The 22,596-nt window shown below is 31.2% G+C and overlaps 1 protein-coding gene across 1 annotated transcript in view; it reads right to left on the reverse strand.

Moving 5' to 3' along the window:
- LOC145316044 (organic cation transporter protein-like) overlaps positions 1 to 22,596 on the reverse strand; it is a 161,057-nt gene that overhangs the window by 28,716 nt on the left and 109,745 nt on the right. Inside the window, exon 5 of the mRNA XM_080156331.1 lies at positions 2,468 to 2,598. Within this exon, the coding sequence (XP_080012457.1) occupies positions 2,468 to 2,598 (131 nt within the window). The remainder of the gene's footprint in view (positions 1 to 2,467; positions 2,599 to 22,596) is intronic.

The following is a 22,596-nucleotide window of genomic DNA, read 5'->3' on the forward strand; positions in this document are numbered from 1 at the left end:
GCTTATGTACCAAATCATGCCATTTGTTGATAAATTATTTTCAAGCAATCAACCAAAATTTTTGCTATTATCCAAATCATGGTAATTTTACAAAAAAATACTCATAATCAATCAATAAAAATTATTGCTTATTTGGCTCATATACCAAATCATGCTATATTATGATAAAATACTTATAAGTAATCAATTTGATTGATTGATTGATAAGCCATAGTTTTGTATGGCTTTGATCTGGAGTAGGCTGAGACACTTTTCCATAGAAATAGGATTATCAAGCTCCATGTTCAAGCACATTATGACTTGACTTGCTATCTCATGAGATCTACTCATTATTACCTTACCCTTGCCGAGTATGGCAGATGTCCCAAATTAAGTCACCGTAATGAATGACCCTCTCCAAAGAGGAGCTTGGGTTAAGGGTAGTACTGATTTTAAGTAAGTGACTATTGGGTATCCAAACTTACTCAATAATCCCCTTCTCACCACTGTAGCTCAGTGTGCTACCACTAAGCATGACACCCCTACTAAGTAATCAATGAAAATTATTTGACTTATATATATATACAAAATCATACTTTAAAAAAAAATTACTTATAAGCAATCAATGAAAATTATTGCTTATTTGGCTTATATACCAAATCATGCCTTTTTATGTTAAATTTGGTATAAGCAATTGATGATAATTTTTGCTTATTTGGATTATATCAGCCAAATCTTCAATTTTCGTCATAAACTGCTTACAGGAAGGAAAGGATTAATTATTACTCCTCCTTCTTTTTCTTCACTTTAACTGATACAGGCAACTTTTACTATAAATGTCTAAGGATTTATTTACTCCATCCACTTTTAACTCACAAATCAGACCAAATTGTTCAGTAATTGATCAGTAATTTACCACAAAAATTCACAATTAAATAAGCAATTAACCTCATAGTGCTTACTTACATGGGAGAGATTACTAGGGAAATATTAAGATGAAATAAATTGAACAAAAAAATTACAAATATACAATTGAATTAATTAATAAACGACTTTCTTATAATAATTTTGAATACTCATTTGATACCCTTTTTAAAGTATTTTTTTTAAATAAACAAAATATCTTTTATATACGCTCTTTGTATGTTTTATTTATTTAGTTAAGAATATACAACAATGTTTAAATCATATATAAAATCTATGCTTTTTTCACAATTGACATAATTTTAAATAGTATGGTACATTTCTATTATGTCGATGTTAAAAAAGTAATGGAAGATTACAGAAACATAGATATTAAAAATGTAAACCATGATTCCAGTTTCGCCTCTATTGAAAGTGGAATCTTACATATCAAAAATCGTATCGGCGTTGAAGATATCTTCACCAAGAGAGGCAAAAGTGGAATCTTACATTTCAAAAATCGTATCGGTGTTGAAGATATCTTCAACAAGAGAGGGGAAAGTGGAAGGGTAGATTATAGTTTTAGAGGGTCCAAACCATAATCATAGATTATGTTTCTGCTTCTATAAAAATGGATTCAACTCCCTAACTGTTATAATTGTCACTTTGGTTTATGATAAATATATAGAAAGTCAACAAGTAATGAGAGATGACACTATCAAGATTTTATAAATATAAAAACAATAAACATAAAAAGTGTCCCCTCAAAGCATACAAAATATGCCAATTGCATGATCTTTATAATAAAAATTAACTTTATGAAAACATAAAGTAACAAGGTTTTATTTGTCTGTAGCTTTCGATTTGATTTCGATAACTACTGAATCTATTAGGTTCTTCATTTCAAGGAGGTTTCACATTTGGGGGTTTTATGTTTTTAGGCTATTTTCGCCCTTAATCTATCGCTACGAATACAAAGCCCCTAGATGGTAGAGGCGCAGCCTCTAGTTTAGTACTAGTTTAGCTTATAATTGTATTGGACTATAATAATATGTCTCTGATACGTCAAAATTTTATTCTAAAAGCCAAATTGATATAAAAAAATTCTTATGGTCCCATTTTATGAACACTAAGTTACTAAGATATCTCTGACCGTTGTGCCATCACTTCCTCCAATGTATTATAAATGTATTATATAGATATTAAATACATCACTTTGATCGTAAACTATTTCGCCTTCCTTCTTTGCTACGGGATCAACACTTGGCGCTTTCACAGAAAATACCTTGTTGAGTACTGAAAATAACATGGGGTTGGAGTAATTTTCTATTTGTTTGTTTATTACTTTAGGTCAGGTTGGGTTTGGCAAGATTGAGTGCTTAAGCCCTGCAAGGTTAGGACACTCAAGGTTTTGACCGTAGGAAAAAAAATCTACCCATAAGTTGGAGGGGATGGGGTATCATTGCTCAACGGGCACTTTGTGTTAAAGCACCAAACACTTTTCTTTAATCTGCTGCAATGATTTCGCATTAATTAAAAACTTGGCGGAAGTGATGCCACACTGTTTCTATCCCGAGTATCTCACCTTCCATATTTATCCGCCATGATACCGCACAGATAGCTGCCAACCATGAGACCAAACATGTACACACTGCCCACCCAGGCTACCTTGCCCCCCTGCCCGCACACCAGGTCCCACTCGGTCACCACGGTCTCCTACAAACACATAATCAATTAGCAAAACAAGGATATATTTGTCCAAAAGTAGCGTGGTATCTATAAGCTATCATAATTTGTAGTAAAATGATGTATGGAGGACTAGTACTACCTTCTCCTTTTTTCTCCTCCTCATTACCCAATACCCCCTGTTAAATTCCTATGCACGCGTCTTATAGAAAAAAGAAAACTTTATGAAACGGCAATTTTTAAAGAAATGGCTGGTCTTTTATAAGCGTTGCTTTATTGGAGTTAGTATTGAATTGTATGAAATTAGATTTTCTCTTTTTTTATTTAAATAGATGTTAAATAATGACAGTAGAAAGCTTTTTAAATATAATTTAGGCAAATACGTATAAACAATTATTTATTTTGCATATAATTTGTAAGGTACACTTGTCAATTGCCATGAATTTGAATATCTCAACTAAATAAAATATCTACTTATACTAACAAGGAAATTTAGGATCGTGTACAGTTTAGTTACAATTTTAAAAGGATAAATCGACTTTACTAAAGCCACATAAAATACACAAAATCTGAAACTTTCACATAGGAATTTAGGATAAATAAGACAGACGTATGAATTTAGTTTTAAAGCTTCTGCGATTCTACAAATATAGAATCATATGGACTTACCAGGGAGTTTCAAGTGGGGGGGGGGGGGGACGGGTGTTTACACCTCCACCAAAACAAATTTTGGGGTGCCGTAGAGTAGACAACCTGCAAAACTTCTGGAACTACATTAGAAAAGTATAAAAAAAAAATATTTGACGTCCTTGGGACTTACGGACATATAGGTGTATGTAGAGTTGCTATTTTGTTGTGTAGGTAATTGTAGATATTATTCATCTTACAAATGAACATGGAAGGACTGTTGTATGTACATTTAAAAGTGTTTATTCATAAGTTAAAATTTAATTTCAGATTTCTGTATAATTATATTAATCATTTTATTCTATTGTTTTAAAGCTACATTTTTAAATAGTCTCTAATTGTTATTAAAACTTACAGTTTATGAGTTCAACAACAACAAAAAACTATGATAAATTGGATAATGTCAAATTTGAGGCACTGTCATGTAAATTTGTGCAATTTGATTTGTCGAAGCAAGATTTAGGCTATTTTCCAAAAACACAAGCTCTACTAAAGTCTAATTTTAAAAGAAAGACGATTAAGTGAAATATTAGAGAATCTTTCTGAATCTGAAAAAGAGAGAATTAAAAGAGTAAGAAAAATAGAAAAAGACAAATTAAGTTCTTTGAAAATTAACAAGGATGACAACATCCATAAAAGCGAAGCACTGAAACGGTAGGAAAAACGAAAATTAAGACTTGTATAGTGTCTGAACTCAATAATCAGAATATAAAAGTATCGAAAGAGTCGAAGCAAAATTTAAGTAAATTTGTTGGAAAACAGCTTGATACAGGAAAATGTTTATGGACATACTTACATTTTTAGGACTTGATTAAAGAGTTGATTCGCTTATACTATTGTTCTTTGTTGTCCCAGGAATCAATATACCAAAAATCAGATCAAACGGATAATTAGATCACATAAAAATTTGTTGTTAAAAAAGTAGAAAAATCAACATGTTTAAAATGGACGTACGGACATTCTGGTAATGATTATAGAGTTGCTACGGTTTCTAAATCGTACCTAACTAATACAGGAATCATCATGCAAAATTTGAAATCGATAGGACAATTCTAACATGCCTAAATTAACGAATAAAAGCTATCTATCTCGGACGGACGGACGGACCGACCCTAATTATAGAAAAGCTTCGATAAAAAAAATGTTGTATGAATACCACCATAAGTGAAATATTCATGAATTGAAGATAAGAAGTAATCACGGAGTTGACAGTTCCCTATTTTTTATCATGAAAAATTTTGTTATGCGATGAAATATTAGATTATGCCAATCACCTCTTCTCAAATTAAGTAAACAAACCAATGTTGTTGTTTTAAGTAGCGTAGCTACTCTATAATTACAAAGGGTTTGTCGGTAAGTCCGTCATTTTGGATAAATTAAGGAAATAGACTAAAAATGATGAATCTTTTACACAGACTAAAAAAAATATTTTAAGTTTAATCTTAATTTGTTTAAGACTCCTTACCAAAAGATGTTCGTCTGTCTTAGCAATTTTTAACATATTTTCTATTCAAACACGTTTTGACGCTTAATAAATTTTATTGAACAGTCATTTTAGAAACATGATTAGACCTCTACATATAAAATGTCATTTACCCTAACATGGGGAGGCCAATCCCTGCTACTCATATTTCTGTACTCTAGCTTATAGTATGAATTTTTCTGTTTATAATCCATACTTATGGACATAACTGTCCTTGTTTTATGTTAGTCTATGTGTGTGTTTTCAATTTGTAAAACAAATATTTGTAGGGAAGTTGCTCTTTTAGTAAATCATCCGTTTTTTATTACCTTCCTTTCCTATAATTAGAGAAAACCTATCAATAAATTGATTTTAGAAGTAAGGTACTTCATTTATAATTCGTATTTTGGCTGAATTTTTCAAATATTTAAAGGAAGATTAGGCCTTATAAATAAATTAATCTGTTATTGTCCGTCCATCTCTCCATGTTAGTTATGATATTATTTTTAAGTAATTTTATATAAAGCCATGGTTATTTATCTATATTTTTAATTTATTTATTTTATATCCTAATAAAATATGAAATTTATAAAATACTAGCGGCTTCGCCAAGAGGTAATTAAATAAATAAAATAAAAAATAAAGTTTTATGTGAACTAACTTCCCCATAAACAAAAAAATGGGGGGGAGTTTATTGTTTTTGGGATGGTTGGGGGTGTCCCATCCCCCAAGAAAATAGCTTAAAACCACCACAGGACCAATATGTATATACCCTGAAGAGTAGAATCCGATCGGTTCAGCGGTTACCAAGATCTTAAGGGACGGACAGACAGACGAATCAGGTTTTAATCTGTTTTAGGAGATCAATATAAATCTCATAAAAGAAAAATCCCCGATCAAATATTCCATTTTACTATTTATCCAAAATTTCACCCACCCTCTTTGTGCCATAAAATATAAATACATATAAATAAGGAAATCATTTTATCCAAAATTGCTATTATAATAAACATTGATCTTTATGTTTAGAGTATACCTATTTTCATATTTGGAAAACGCTTATTCTAAACATTTGACCTCTTTGATTTTTCTTAACCTTTTAAAAATATACAGCATATATATCACAAAAATTATAAAAAAAAGATGATCTTTATAATTATAAATTTTATAATAAAATATTTAGAAATCTAATTCCATAAAATGACTTTATTGTCCATTATAAAAGAGATATTAGATTAATATATTGATTCCTATCAAATATTTTAATTATTATTTTTAGAAAAAATCAATTCTCCTCCCCCTTATAATGATAATAATAATGGATACAAATAAAAATCAATAAAATTCTAAAATATGCATACTAGAGGGTTTGAAAATGTTTTTTTATTTTAATTTACTTGAATGGGGGTGTTCTAGTAAAGGGGATAACGTTCCAAACTCCCCTCAAAATAAAACACAACTACCCAGAAAGATAAAAAAAACTTCCATAAAATTGCGGATTTATGAATCTAGCTGTGGAGATCTTAGTGAACACAAAGCAAGACACACATCATGTTACTTTAGAAAACAGGATTGAGAAGTATCAGAATGTCTTTCTGTCTTTGTGTGTGTAGCGAAATTATCTCGCTAACCGCTGAACCGATATTGTTCTCCTTTACTGTGAAGCTTCTAATAGATCCAGGGATGGATTTGAGGGGAGGGTACCTTCATCCCTAGAAAAAATTATATTCCCCATCCAAAATATTTTTTTACTTCTTCTTTTCAAAACTAAAACTAGAAACGGAGGTTCATTTCAAGAGTAAATCGGGAATAGTCCCTTTCGTGACATCGCTCCATAAGGGGCGATTTGTCGTATTTTTGAAATGGCTTTTTTCTAAGTTATTTTAGGTTAGGTTAGGTTATATTGGGTTAGGTGATTGCCCCACAGGGTTAGGTAATCGGCCCCGCAGGGTTAGAGTCCCCCAAAGGGGCTAGAAATAGGAGAAAACCTACTGTTAAAAATACGAAGAATCACCCCATAAGGAGCGATGTCACGAAAGGGACTATACCCAGTAAATCTCTCATCTATGGAATTTTGAAAGCCTCTAATGTGCATACCACCTAAATTTTCATATTTCACGATATCTTTATTTCTTTTCATTTATTAAACGGCAATAAATAAATAAGAATGGGGCATTCAATGAAAATATAACTCTTGTTGTGTTTTGACAGATAATAATAATCAAATTATTATAATTCTTCAAAAAGTCAAGCACGGTGGGCCCAACTAAGAAATGACCATTTAGAGGGGATGGAGTTTTGACCCCTTTATTCGACACAGTTAAAGTTTGATGGAGTTTTAAATTTAAGTGATATACTCTGTAATTTTCTATTTTACTTTGTTTATTTCACATTTTTTTTATATATTTATTAATTACCTTATTACAGTGAAGGTACAATAGAATTGGTACGAACTTTATAATTCAGAGAGATTATACATTTATTTGCCATTAATCTTTCCCCATATCATTGTTGATTTGAATTTTAAAACTACCTCTCAAAACTGATGCAAATATCCACTGTGGTTTGCGGAACTCCCCTGTGTATAACTTGAACTCTGAGCTATTACTCTATTTGTGGTTACCATCCCTTTTATCATTAAACAATGCATATTATACTCGCAAAGTTCTTTTATATTTTTTTAGGAGCGAAGCTTATCTATATTTATTCAAGACGTGTATACATTCTTTTTGCTATTGTAACTAGACGAAGATTTTCTTGATATGTTAAATGAACGTTAAGGAAATTTCAATTGTCAAACTTTAACATGGGCCGAGATATAACTAAATACGTTTATCCCAATACAGATGGACATACAGCCACACGGACGGACGGACATACGGACTTTGCTACTAAATATTCTTTATCCCTTCAATGACTAAAATCGCCGTTACATTGTATTTGTTAAATTTCATGGGACCTCTGTTTCTTGAGCTATGTATTTATGGATATTATCATCCTTGTTTATTTCTGAGATCTTTGGTGGGCCTAGTCTATCAATTAAATTTTGCGGCTCTTTATCAATTTATGAATTTAACCAAAATAATACAATTTTGGAATTCCTTCTTCTTTTGTGATGCAGCACAGCCAGAGAGACTACACACAATATAATAAATAATAATAATGCCTCAGTAGAAAAATGAATTAGGCCAACAGATGCTTGATTGATTTTCAGTTTTTGTATTGGCTTTGTTAAGCCATTCGACCACCAACGTATAATAATGTAAATGGTCTAAATAAAAATGTTGGGGCAGAGGTTGGTCCATTTATCAAACTATTTTTTTTTATGAATACTTAAAAATTCTTTGAATAGTTTTTTTTATTATGTAAAAAAATTTTATGTATTAATACAATGTTTGAAAAACTCCTTTTAAGACGCTTTTTATGATTCATATGGCTTGTTAGTCTAACACCAAAATTATGCGTTTTTATAACAACAAAAAGACATATCTTCGCAAGGTTCAAAATCATTGATGTAAAAGTTCGTTTTTACAAACAAATCAACTTTCTAAACCAACAATAAATAGAATGTTTTATAAAAATTTCCCTGGATTTTGCAAATAAAATTCGGCAATTTTTAATGATTGCAGTTGCTAATCGCTAAGATAATGTAATAAAAACTGCTGAAGTTGCGACTGCATTGCCTTTGTTCTAAATATTTCATTCTAAAGCCTAAACATAAAACCGGCAGTCACCCTTAAAGTTGATCTATTTAGAATGTAAATTATGTTAATTGGAGGTAATTAAGTATTATAGACCCTCTGGCTAATTTAACAATAATTATATAAACAGACTTTAACGTATTAAAATGTTTTATTATGCAAAAGTTCCGTTATTAAATAATGCCTAATTTTTAATTGTGCTAAAGATGTATTTTCAGAAAAAGCAAAATACGACAAAATAGAAATATTTTAGTAAATCCTAGTAAATTAGTAAATTAGGCTCCTTCCTAATTGTTTTATATCTAGAATAAAATCTCTCGAGTCTAGGGTTGCATCCACTGGTTAAGTTTATCAAAGATGACAACATCCACATGTAGAGAAGCACAAAAATCATGGAATGGACACAAACGGATAAAGTAAGTTATAGAGCCGATGTTAAGTTTTGTCAAACTAGATACACATGTATGTATGTTATAGGAATCTTCACTAAAAATTTCTGCTGTCTATCTTCAATAGTAGTCGAGAAAATCACATTTCCTCCATAGCGGTACGGACTGACTGACAGACAGAGTCAGTTATAGAGCATCTTTGCTACCAAAAATAATAAGAAGAAAAACACTCATTTCTTCCGTGACTTAACATTTAAGTTGTTTTTCTTCTGTCATCTCAAAAGCATGAATTAGATTCCAAAACAGAACATACATTTTTTCAATTCTTGTTTTTAAAATCTATACACATTGGAATCAAAATGAATGAAGCATATTTTTGACACACGGTCAAATCTGTTTTAAAATTTAGGAAGCTAGAAAAAGTGACTCCACAGATTATGACGTCATACAATAGAACAACAAATGAGAGGCCAACATAAAATTTACCATTAGTGTATACTGACCTCTCATTGGTTATTCTATCGTATGACGTCATAATCTGTGGAGTCACTTTTTGCTAGCTTCAAAATTTAGTTATTAGCTAAATTCAAAAATAAAATACTTTTTTTTTCATCTATTAGGATTGTTCTTGTATAAAATGATTATATGATATGAAATATTTAAAAGACAAATCATCAGAAAGAACGTACTCTTTGGTAATGTTTATAGAGTTGCTACGCATTCCAAATTGTACTTAAATGTTTTGGGAATCATCACACAAAATCGACAGGACAACAGGCATGAATCAACGATAAGAGCTATCCTTTTACGGACAAACAGAAGGACGAACCGAACCTAACATCAGAATAGCTTCGCCTCTAAATATTTAGGTGTTACGGCCACTCTATAACTTCTATCTAGTTTTGAGGGATCTCTTTTTTTTAAATGGTAAATTTCAAAATAGATAAATAAAAATAAAATAGTGAAGAAAAAGCCTACTTATTAATTCCAAATACAGGTTCCTAATATTGTTAACTCCTTAATTAGTTCATTTAGATCAATACATGACAACATACTTAATTTGGAGGATCAGTCAACCTCATTAAAATATGAAATATTAGTTAAACAAGAACGATAACTTCCGAAGGTTTCAGAGAAATAACCTAAACTTGAGGAAAAAAGTATCAACTTATGATATGAACGCTCATGTATTTTTAACCTTAAGGAAAAGAAGGCATGGCTCACAAGAAAAGGGAAATAAATGTGGTCAAAAGGAGAGTTGCTGTAGATGAAGGAAATTAGGAAGGAAAAATGATCAAAAACTTTTATGAATGTTACAGATCGACCATATAGACAGGTAGACAAACACAAGCGTGACCTGTAAAGTAGATTTGCAAAAATATATATCATAAAACATATGATGTACTTTTTAGAATTATCCAACTTAATCTATACCAAGAAGCTGAAAAATAAGAAGTAAAGTAATGTCTTTTTACACATAAATGGCTGGCCGCAAATAAATTAACCGCATGAAAAGTACGGTCTTATGATTTTTTTCTGGCTCCGAGCATAAATGTATGGACAGCCGTTTTGTGACCTTATGTACCAATCAAATTAAAACAAAACTTACCTTTGTTTTCCATACTTGGCCGAAGCTATTTATTAATGAGATGATTTTTAGTTAAAAAGTACTTAATAACATAGAAGCTATAGTTTAAATACTTTCCTTGTCAAATATATTAATCCAAAGTCCATAAAATAAAAATTATTGCCCTAGTTAACTTTAGATTTTAGCATGAATTAATATGTCCATAGTTAGCGCAGCATGATGAGCTAATATCCAGGAATGAAGGGGACATTGGGCTTTTTATAACAATAGTCCCCAAAGTCTTATAACAACGTTTTCTTAATCGTTGGCCTAACAACCTTGGGTACTTTTATTGAATTTTGATTGGTTCATTTAGTTGAGTGTCCCAACGTTTCAACCAATATTTGTAATCTACAGAAGGGGGTAATTTTGTTAGTCATCATTGATGATGAACATTAATTTATCTGCCATTGTCTTATCTCTTTATATCCCTGTTCTTTTACAAAGGATAGTTTTTTAAGTTAATGAAAAAATTACATTCCAAACGTTCATTTAATGGCCGTTTAATATACGGACTTATACTAATTTTATAGTAGCTGCGCTACTAATAAAGCTTCTTAACTAATCCAAAAATTGAACTAAAAAGTAAGCAGCACCACCATCCCTTCATATAATTTACATATTTGATCATCAGTTAATGAGGCTGAGAGGGCCATAAAAAATGCAAAATGTACATAAAAGCTGTATTATGTATAGCATAGTCGCCGCGGTAGGAAAATTACTGGTAAGTTGATATTTTCACCGGTTATTAGATATATATTTTGTTGTATAGGATGAAAAAGAAAATTGTTTACCGGATTTTTAGGAGGAGAAGTGGGAGAGGGGGGTTTAATTTTCATGAGAAACTAAAATTTTGTGGTGGTTATATTTAATAAGCGCTCTAGTTTTTTTATGCCTAAATTATAGTTCGGTTTCTGTGTAAAGAAGAATATTAGGTAGAAATCTTTAAATTCAAAACAATATTAATTTTAAAAAGACTTTTTACATATTGATCATGTCCGTTAGTCCGTACAACTAACTGTAAATTGCATTGTTCATTTATATTTCCAACCCTTAACCTTAGACAAGGAAGTGTAGCGACTCTATTATCTTTACCAGGTGGTAATTACGTCCATTTTAAGACACGAATTAGCCATAATAGAAGCAATCTATATCTATTTGAAACTTTACAAAATGATTTCTATGGCAATCAGATCATATTCATTACAAAAAGATGACTGCATTCAATATAAGTATCATGTTTTTTTAGCAATTGTTTTATAGACATCTTTTTACACATGTTTGTTCTCTTTAGCTTTACAATTTTGTGTTTAATTTAAATGTGTTTTCAGAACAAATGACTAGATTTTAGTGACGTCAGATTTTCTAAATTGTTCTTTGGATGTCGACTCCCCTGCATGAATATGATTAAGCAAAAAATGTTGTTGCATGCCCTTGATGGGGTGATAGCAAATAAGTTTTTACAACATTTTCAACAAAATTTTGTTTCATCATTAGACAATAAATGTATAAGTGTAGATGTATAACCCAGATAACTGGTTTAATTCAGTGGTAGGGACCTTTTCGTCTAGTATTAAATTGCCTTCTGCTCTTTTGTAGCAACTTGGCTGTATTATTATTTCCCACGCTATTGGCTGATATTCAAAGACCCAATTGAAAGTCGGCACAGTGTCCCCATCCACTCCGTGAGCATACAGCTATTTAACCACTGTTTCCTCTATTATTTTACTTTAATTATTAAACATCAAATAAAAACAAAAACTCAAGTTCAACAATTTGGATAAATATTTGATTATTTTCAGTGAAAATACTCTAAAATTTGCTGTTTATAATTGTTTGTCCAATAGAATCTTGGAATTCTTATATTTATATTATCAGATGTTACATCCCTCCTCCAACCCCCCCCCCCCCCCCCACACACACCACTTTTTATCCTAAAATGAAAATAGGATGGAAAAGCAAGGTTTCATCAAATTATATAAAGTAGCAGGTTTTTTTTGCCTCTAGCTTCATATTTCGATATACTGAACCGAATGAGTTCTCCATTTTACGGAAGCTTCTTATAGGTACCTGTACGGTTTTAGGCTTTTTGATTCTTATATCTAAGTTTGGTTTTGTGCTGTTTTCCAACTCTCCTTAGTCCTTCAAATACATGGCATCTAGATGCTAGTTTATTTAAAAGAATAAATTATCAAGTTTATAGGCATTAAACTTGAAATTGAATAATTTATCCCATAAGTGTGTATATACATTGACACAAACTTTCTAAAATTAGAGACTAGACTTATATACATTCTAAACATATATGTAAATAGGGTAGATCAGGGTAATTTTAATAACAATCAATGTAAATTTAAACGTTAAGAAGAAATTTTCACATACATGTGTATTGTGTATAAGGAAGAAAACTTTGTAAATCAAACATATTCAACTGACGGTCATGACGTAATTGTGGTTTATCTTCGCTAATAAGAATTAGAATATATCCCGCAAGGGAGGGAGAGGACAATGGACAGTATATTTTTGTGCAATTCGTAAGATTAAAACTTTTGGGGGCTAAGATTGTCTCTTGATTTTGTTGTTCAAAGTAACACTGTTGAAACCTTTCCAGCAATAATTTTACTCAACCTACGGGGTAATTGGGTTTATCATAATTTGAAGTACATTAATTATCCAGCAATTGTCCTTCTTACTCTTTAACTAATAAAGCAATTTATGATAAATCTAAATATACCCCAGTCTACCCTGTGGTTGTATTGAAACAGAATTTTATTGTGTCTATGACAAGTCAAAATCCTCCTTTTTATTCATCCGGGGTCCAATACTTAAATTTATCAGCAAAAAAAATATTCTAAATATTTCTTGAAAGTCTCAAGAACAATAATTATCATTTTTTGTAAGTAGAAAAGCAATATTAGATAAGCCAAGGACAATAAATTGAAAATTGTCGACGGAAAGACACATAGACAAAGATGATTTGAACAATAATTTTGGCAATGAAATGTTCAAAGTGGTTAGGATTGAGATTTTTAAAGAATCGAGCTCCTCTCTGTTGTCAAGGAGTGGTTGAGTGATGATTTTTAATATGCTGCATGTTAGACCATCGTTTCATATGAATTTTTTCTAAAAGTGGATAAAATGTTCTAAATTATTGATGAAGTTAAGAAAGTAGAAAAGCAATAACAAGATAAAATATGCATTCAAAAAGAAAACAAATCTGATAATATATGATCTTTTTAAAAATGGATTAGTGATTAGTGTTGGCACTTGAATCAAATCCTGAATTTTTAGTATATACTAACAATGCCCGAACTTTTCCACCAATAATTGTTATCTATAATTGGAGTAATTTTTAAAGACGAAGAAAGACCCTCAATGATGTCATAAAAATGAGGGATGAGGAGAGGAGGAGTGGGAAAGAAAACCCTTAAAAAAAGAGATGGATAATCCCTCGTTTTTATGACGTAACATGCTGATTTTTGAGGGACTTTCTTCGTCTTCGTAATTTTGTCAACACAATTGTACATAGATTTATATTTTTTTTAATCAGAAGAATGAATAAACATGCACTTTACAAATGCTAAACTTATAAAGAAGCTGAGATACATAAAAAAAATCTTAAAAGTTTAAAAAGACTTGTTCCATACATATAATATATTCTTTAATTGTGTATATATTTAAAAGCAGACATTTCTTTAAAGATTTAGCCTCAAGGAGAATTCTCAACAATGGTATTACAAGTTAAGACTTTCTCAGATTTCATCAATTTAGTCAGATTGTCAATTACTGTATGTTTAAATATTTAGAGTGTGGAAATTAGATGGACTAGTAACATCTTGAGCGTCTGTTAAGTAGTTTTCTTTCCATTTTTTCCAGAAACAAGTTCGCTTTAGACCTATAAAAAGATAAACTGTAAAGAAGAGCAATATCTGTTTCAAAGGTTATCAAGTTCACGGACGTCATGTCTTTTTTCATGATGAACAAGAATTCATAAAAGAATCATATTCGTAATTTTGATGCTTATTGTAGATTAGGTTTGGTTAATTTAAGGTAAGAAGAGCCCAACAGAAATATTCCCCCGTTGGGACAGGGTCTCCTGTATGGCCAAAAGTTATGTTTTTTAAAAAGATAAAGATAAGGATAAAGGGGTGTGGGGGCAGGTCGGTGGTCAAGAGTTTAAAGTTAAAACACCATAATTTAGTTTGAAAATTATTTTCCAAAAACGTACAATTACACAGAATTCAATTTAATATACACTCTGGCCCATACCAATATGAGAAGCTACAAATTTGCTTTGATGCTATACTAAAGTAAATAAAACTTTGATAAAATAAAAAGTTGAATAAAACCAAGTATCAAACGGTTTTATTTGGTTTGATGTGCCGTTGCACAAAAAGAATGAAAAAAATTTCCTGATTACTACAAAAACTGGATGTTTCTTTGATTATATGAATAGAAACGGTAGGCCAAAACAATGAGTGCTGCTTTTTATTCAAATTAAGGTTCATATTGTTCTTGTGCAAGTGTTAGTGGGTTGTGCTGTTAGGGTGTTCTCATAAAAAAAAATAGGAATAAAACTGCCCATATTTAGCGACCCACGTCAATGAAAATTATCGACGAACTGACAGATAGAGTGGGTTATAGGATTAAAACTGTTGGCTTTAGTTATCTTTTGAAGAGTTATCAACGTCTCTCCCTATTTACAACCAAGAAAACTACATTTTGACATAAAAAAAATTGTTTGTGTGCACCAATAAAGTTGATGAGACGCTGATTGGTAAGCGAATCTATAATCTTTAAGTATTTCAGTCTGCAAGTTTAAAAAGAGAGCATTGAGGATGGATTGGCGAGGAGAATTTAAATCTAAGTTTTCAATCAGCCATTAGAAAGAGATTCTCATTCCTCGGACCCACGTATACCAAAAATGGATTTATTATTACTTGGATCTTACGCCAGATTATCAGGTACTCTCATAAAATGCTCCTTGTAGTGGGCTGGATAACAATCCACCCTTTACTAAATCCCCTCCCCTCTTACTGGATAAACGAACGGACCAATAAATGACAGGAAATAGCAACCTAGATGGACAACAATTTTCCTTTGTCATAATATCAACGTATATTTTACATCCATTCCAAAAAGAATTCTTGCTGATCAAAAATAATTTTTGTTTTGTCGAAACACCATAATTATTTGAATAATAAGCTCATAGAGAGTCAAAATTAGATAAAAACTACAAATTTTGTATATTTCACTTTTTGTCTTTAATTGTATTCCATTTTAACAAGGATGATCATATCATAAGAAGTATAGGAACTGGACAACTCATAAACAAATAATTCAGCTAACATTTAATACACAAAATATGTTAGCTGCAGACGTGCATGTAGGAGTGCAAACGGACATTCAATAGTTATTAGGCATCTTCGCTAAAAAAATAGGATAAAACAAGGACGATAACAGTGCTAGAGTAGTAAATAAGAAGAATGGATAAATAAAATAAACTTCATAATAATATCTTTGCTGAAGACGTATAGGTTGGAATGCAAACGGACAATTATTAGTTATTCGGTAGCCCTGCAAATAAGAAGAATGCAAATAAGAAGATAAACATAAGGAGTTAAAAGCTAGTTAAATATTAATCTTTGTAATGACAAAGTGCCTTTGCTCTTTTCCATTCATTTAGGTCATTTTAGCATAAAACAGTAAGTAATTCAAACACACCCGTGAACGTGGCTCAACACAAAGCGCATCCGCTCGTCGTCTGGGAGGTGATATGTTCGAATCTCGGCCTGACACCGCATCATAATTAAAGACGTTAAAAATGGTTCCTACTGCTGCAATGTCATTTAAAGTAAACGACATAAATAGTTAGAGCAGGGGGAATGCTTTGGTCCATGAACAGGCGCAACTAACTACCTTGCACAGTTAGGTCTTCTCATAAAAAGATCGTGCAATCAAAGGGTTTATTGTCTGTTGGATGTTACTTAAACTAATATCCTTGGGTGTAAGAGTATCGCATCCCATTAAAAGCATATGAAAGCTCTGGATTATCTAGATGATCACTTAAAAATCGAAGGAGAATCCCGCCCTACAAGCTAGGTAAGGTAAAAAAGAAATCACACAGACAGAATAGGGAATAAATAAGACGTCAACAAAACTAAAAGACTGACGTCACAAGTTATCAAATTTAAAATGAAAACAAAAATAGAACATTGTGAATTGCAAGTTAATTTTATCCAAAATTCATGAAAATATTATTTTTATTGAAATGCACTAAAAAATCATAATATGCACTTGACCCACATCAACCCCCCCCCCCTTCTCTGCTGACCCTAACCCTAGAATACTCTAACTATACATGACCCGAATATAAGCACATTTGCAAGTCAAATGGATCATAACCGAAGGATAAGAACATCAATAAATATGCTAAAAGTTTTTTTCTTTCAAAAGTCATTTGTTGGAGGCATAAGATTATAGACAGTGTTGCCTTATATTTGCCTTGACGTGCAATCATTAGATAAAAGGCTGCATGTGTGTGTGTGATGCAAAGGATCTTCCTAACTGCTGGATCGATATGTTCCTTCAATACAGTGAAACTTCTTACAGGTCTAGGGAAAGGTTTAAAACTGTTATAAGTGGAGGATTGCCCTAAGAAATATATCTCTAGTACCAAAGAAAGCACCTACTTCTGTTATGACAAGCTCATTACAGTAGGGAAATGTATTGCCCTTAAAACAGTCATAACTACTTATAATGCAAAGATAGTACTTCCAAAAAAAGGTCGAACAATGAAAGGGTTCAAAATTCAAAGTAAAGGCATATTCCTTTATCCTGACAAATCTAGAAAACATATTTGAAAATTAGCCGCTTCGCAAAAGATTAAGTTGTTACATTTAGGGATATTTTTACAAAAACACCATGCAATATATTCAAAAATAATCAAGAAGGGTAAAATTGTAAGATAATAAAATTTTCAATTATTGTCCCACTTCCACCATCCAGTATGGCTTAGACACAGAATGATAAACACTGGATTAGAAGCTTTTTATCCAAACTAAAAAATCCTGTATCGTATCGTATTGTAGACAATTTTCCATGAACAACAAATTAATGAAAAGATGATACCAGAGGTGGATTCTTAAAAAAAATTTGCCCCACTAATCGCTTAATCGCCAACATAACTGGAATTAATCTTATAATTTTAATCTTACTTTCCGCGGAAAGCTGTCTATAATACGATGGGATAAATAACTATTACAGTACATGATAGATTGATTTTATCATTTTTGGAGAAATGGTTAGGGATGGAAGCATTACAGAATATATTAATTTCCTCTACTAATAATATTATTCTTCTGATCTTTTATTAAATGATCTATATGATTCACCAAATAACTTTTATTATTGACCCGTTGTCTTGGGGTACCTGAAACATTCTTTTGTCTTTTTATTTTTACGTAGTCAAATTATTTAAATATTTGATAATGCATGCTAACATATTTAAACTTGATTATAGAGATGCTTTGCTTTTTTAATTAAGACTTATCGTCCAAGGAATCAATATTTTAAAAATCATGGTAATAGGACTTTATATCACGTAAAAGAATTTTTGTGTAAATTATAGAGTTGCTAAGCTTTCAACGTTGTACCTAAATGTTTTAGGAATCATGATCCGAGATAGGCCTTGTCTAAGTTAACGATCTAAGTTATATGTTACGAATAGATAAACAAACAAACAAATTCATTAAAAATATCGCTTCAAAAAGAAACAATTTATTAAAATTAAAAGTTAGATTGTGTAAATACCACACGTAGTTGCAATAGCTCAAGTCAAGGCACTATGGAGTCGAGAGGTAAATCATATTTCAATGGACAAAAAACTTATTAAATTATTACTATTTTATTAGAATTTTAGTAAGAAATAGGATACAAATTAAACAAAAAAAATTTGATTTCTTTGAATGCTATAATGAAATGATTTAGTACGATTTTCTAAGAAATAAATGTCTAATATTAAATCATTGTGTTTTATTTATAATTTTAAAAAATGTCCATCACAATGCCATAGTGCAGTACATTCATAATTTAGCCGCTGGTCGTTGTATGAAAATGTGCATCTAAATTGAGTTGTTGGAAGCGCATTTATTCTATAAATAGGGCAATGACGTAGCCTTAAACCATCTTAATGCCTAAATAAAAAAATAGAATAGCTTTAAACTATGTGAAGCTTTCCAAAAAAGGAGAACTCAGACAGTTCAATAGTTATTGGAATCTTAGAATTCGGCCAAAAAAACATACTACTTTATTTAATGGGATATGACCTTATATCAATCATTTTTCTTTTCTTTTTAAAATTAATTTTCAAAATGTAGAAATCAAATACCTCTTTTCAGCGCTGTAACAAATTCATAAGCTCTGCTTACAATAAGAGTGTCATCCTTGTTATAATACAAACTACATATAAAAATAGGCCTGTATATACGTTAGAAGTCCTCAGAATTAAATAGTGTTTCAGTACAGAGACCTGACTATAAAAAGTAAATCGAGCTTAAAATAGGATGTAAGGGTGGACCCTATTTCTACGGGTACTATCCATGCAGGGCTCTTCTAATAATTTACTAAACCTACTCTTAAATTAGCATAAATTCATTTGAGGTCCATACACGATTTGAGGCAAAAGCCTGTCAAGATGTAAATGAACTTAAATGCTCACAGGGTCAGGTTTCTGTACTTGAAAATGGCCCAATTCTCTGAAATACATATATGTATTTGTACATAATATACTAACTAGAGATATGATTATGTACAGTTACATACATAAACTAAAGTAATTGAGTTTTCAAAAAGAAAAACACTAAATGTTATACACTATGCATCTTACCAGTCGTATGCGTCCGCTATTTTGCAGTTTCAAAGATTTGAGTCTCAGCTAATACAACGTAACTTAAAACATTAAATTAGGTCCCCAACTTTGCTATATCTTGCGAGTGACAATAATGGTAGGAGTATTGTAAATGCCTTGGCCTAAATTAATTTTATTTCAATTTACAGAAAGAACATTTGAGAAAAGATCCTGCAATCAACGGTAAAAATCGCCACACGAATCTCCATGGAATGCTATAATCAAAAGTTTAATTATTACATAAAGCTAACCGTTAAACCATACGAATGAACCGAAGAACATGCCTAAGATGTTGAAAAACTTTGCTTAACAATATGATAAAAACAAAAATAACAATAATAATAAAAAAATATAAGATGAACTTTATAGAATTCAGACAAAATGATCCTATAATTTTGTCCATTTTTGATGAATACATAAGAATTGGTCAATAATATATGTGGAAAACTCTAAAACAGTATCATAGTAATATTCTACATATCATTATATAAAAGTGACAGAGTGTTTCTCTGTGTGTCTGTGGCATAAGATCTCGCTACCGCTGTACTGGTAATGATTTCCTTTACGGTGAAGCTTTTAAAGGTCCAGGGAAGGTTTTGGCGGAGGCTATCTTCACCAACCCAAGAGAAATCGTCATGGAAAAAATACTAACCCCCCCCCCCCCTCCACCCCACAAAGGAAAGAACTTTTATTTGTCTTTTCTCATGTTTTGCTTTGTGGCTACATCTCTTAGAGTTTATAAAAACCTTATTTGAAGCAATATGAAGCTTGAAGTAGTGAAGTTTCTTACAGGTCCTAAGATGGTTTCAAACTATTTTATTTTTATAGATAATTCTGGGTATGGATTTAGGGTATATTTCTGACGTTTCATATCTCTTCGAATTCAGAGCCCCTGTAATATACTAGGGTGCAACCGCTAGTATATAGATATAGCATTGCCTTTTAGTAGTCTTACTATCATTTTTGTTGATATTTTTCAAAACACTGTATCCATGCTTCTTATATTGATTGAATACATTTAGATAGATGATTTTATTTTGAAACAAATTACTTCCTTATTCAAACATTTATTGTGCACAAACTTTTATGAAGGGTCAAAATAATGTGACCGGTCAGAAATATGTTGACTTTAAGAACATATATCCAAAAACTATATTTGTGCAGCTCTATGGTAGCAGCTGCAACGAATTGAAAACTCTGACAGCTTAAACTTGCTGCGGCAAAGTGAAATTAGCAGCTGATTTATGAAAAAATCGTCAAAGTTTACATGTCCAGCAGCTATCAGCTATCATGATGTCAGCTGATTGCAACAGTTTGTCGAAAAAGTGCAGCCGACTCAAAGATTTTTTTTGTAGCTTATATGCTAGATCGCTGCTGCAGCCGAACCCTGAAATATATTTCAACAATTTATACTAGCTAGCTGTCCATAGTTCCTTAGCAAAAAGAGGAGGGATGTCACGGCTTTTGGCCTACCTATTCTATTGACGTCAGGCAATATCCTGTACCCAATCTCTTTTCCAGGGGGTTTCTTTCCTCCTTCCCTTTCTCTTTCCCTTTACTATGACGTCAAAACAATAGGTAGGCCAAAAACTGTGACATCTATCCCCATTTTCCTAGGGCACTAAACACAGCTACCAATGTATATTTTTATTTACAAATAATGATAATTTATTTTATGATCGTACGAAGCCACTGTGACTATGAAGCCCAAGAAAATTAGGACGCATAATTTTTCCATTACGAACCATCATTTAATTTGAATTATTCAATTTCAATGAATTGGTAGTAATACTCATATTTGTTAATATTTTCCAGGGAGGGGACATTAGACTGTAAATTACACTGGTACCCAAAGTTTCATCAGGTGGTTTAAAAACTTTGGCTACTTTATTATATCTTGATTGGTTGATTAATACTATCTTTTTCGATCCTTTGTATAACATAACTGGGTGTTTATTAAAATCTTCTCCCTTAAAGTTTCTGATATTATGTGTATTGCCCAGGAAAATATACGGTCACAACGCGCAAACAGATGAAATGAAAATAAGAAATTAGATGCATTTTTAAGTGATACAAAAATTACACTATGCAGCTTAGTCACGGACTTTCAGGGATAAGACATGGGACTATTAATGTATATACATCTCTACTGATGATAAACAAATTAACACCTCTTTTTTAGATTAAAAATATTAGGTAAAATTTTTGGTTTTGCTAATGGTTTTGAATCAACCAATCAAATCCAACTTAACGTTTTTGAGCCAAAAATAAAATAATGTGCTTATAAAACTTTGGGTGCCAGCATAATTTACTGTCCCTTTCAGTAAGATCAGTAAGATCAGAAGTAAATATTTAAGATCTACATAAAAAGATATTATAGAAATTGTTATATTATCAATATAATTCTATTTTATAAACTATTTGACTCGGGGAGCCTATTAACATAATAGATTAACTAGAATCATCATCTTGCTATTTGGACAAATGAATTTTTATTCTATTTCTATAAAATTTATTTTATCAAAATAAACATAAAAATTTCATTAACCTCAAATTTATTTATCTAAAAGTGACCATAGAAAAACAAGGAGATTTGTGTTGGCAGCAACTTACAAATTGTGTTTGTTTATAAGTTTTTTTAAAATTTGTACTCGTCCATTGAATGATATGTGCTTGAGGAAAGAAACAAGAAAGCATTTTTTGGCAGCCTCGTTACTACGGCAAATCGTGGGTTAAGATGATTTTGGCTGCGACTGATGGTTTATTGGCTGTGAGTGGCTGAATCAAAATTTTGAAGCTGAGCCATGCAAGAAAGTTTGTCAGTTATTTTGAGTTCCAATAGACGGACGGACACAATCTAATTATAGGGATGTTTGCTAATACAAATTAAAAATTTAGTATGAAAGTTTGAAAGAATTGACTAATTAGCATTGTTATTCTAATAAAATTAGCATTCAGTTCATATTACGGGAAGCTGGATTTCACACCCAATTCATGATTAAAGCTTAACATTTATTGTTAAAATTCTTAGAATGGCTTCGAAACCGATTAAAATCTGCTGGATTAGAACTGGTTTTTATCTATACTGAAAAATATGTATCGCATTTTTTTAAAGATAAGTTCCACGATTTATAAGATAAAAACCATAAAATCAGTACCAATCTAGTTGGGCTTTTATTTTTATAAATTCTAATAAATAAAGCATATATAAAAAGTTAAGTTTTTCGTTTGTTTGTGTGCTCGGAGCAAATAAC

This window comes from Acartia tonsa, chromosome 4 (genome assembly GCF_053477335.1).
Source record: "Acartia tonsa isolate MP-2025a chromosome 4, ASM5347733v1, whole genome shotgun sequence".
In the NCBI taxonomy this organism is placed as follows: Eukaryota; Metazoa; Arthropoda; class Copepoda; order Calanoida; family Acartiidae; genus Acartia; species Acartia tonsa.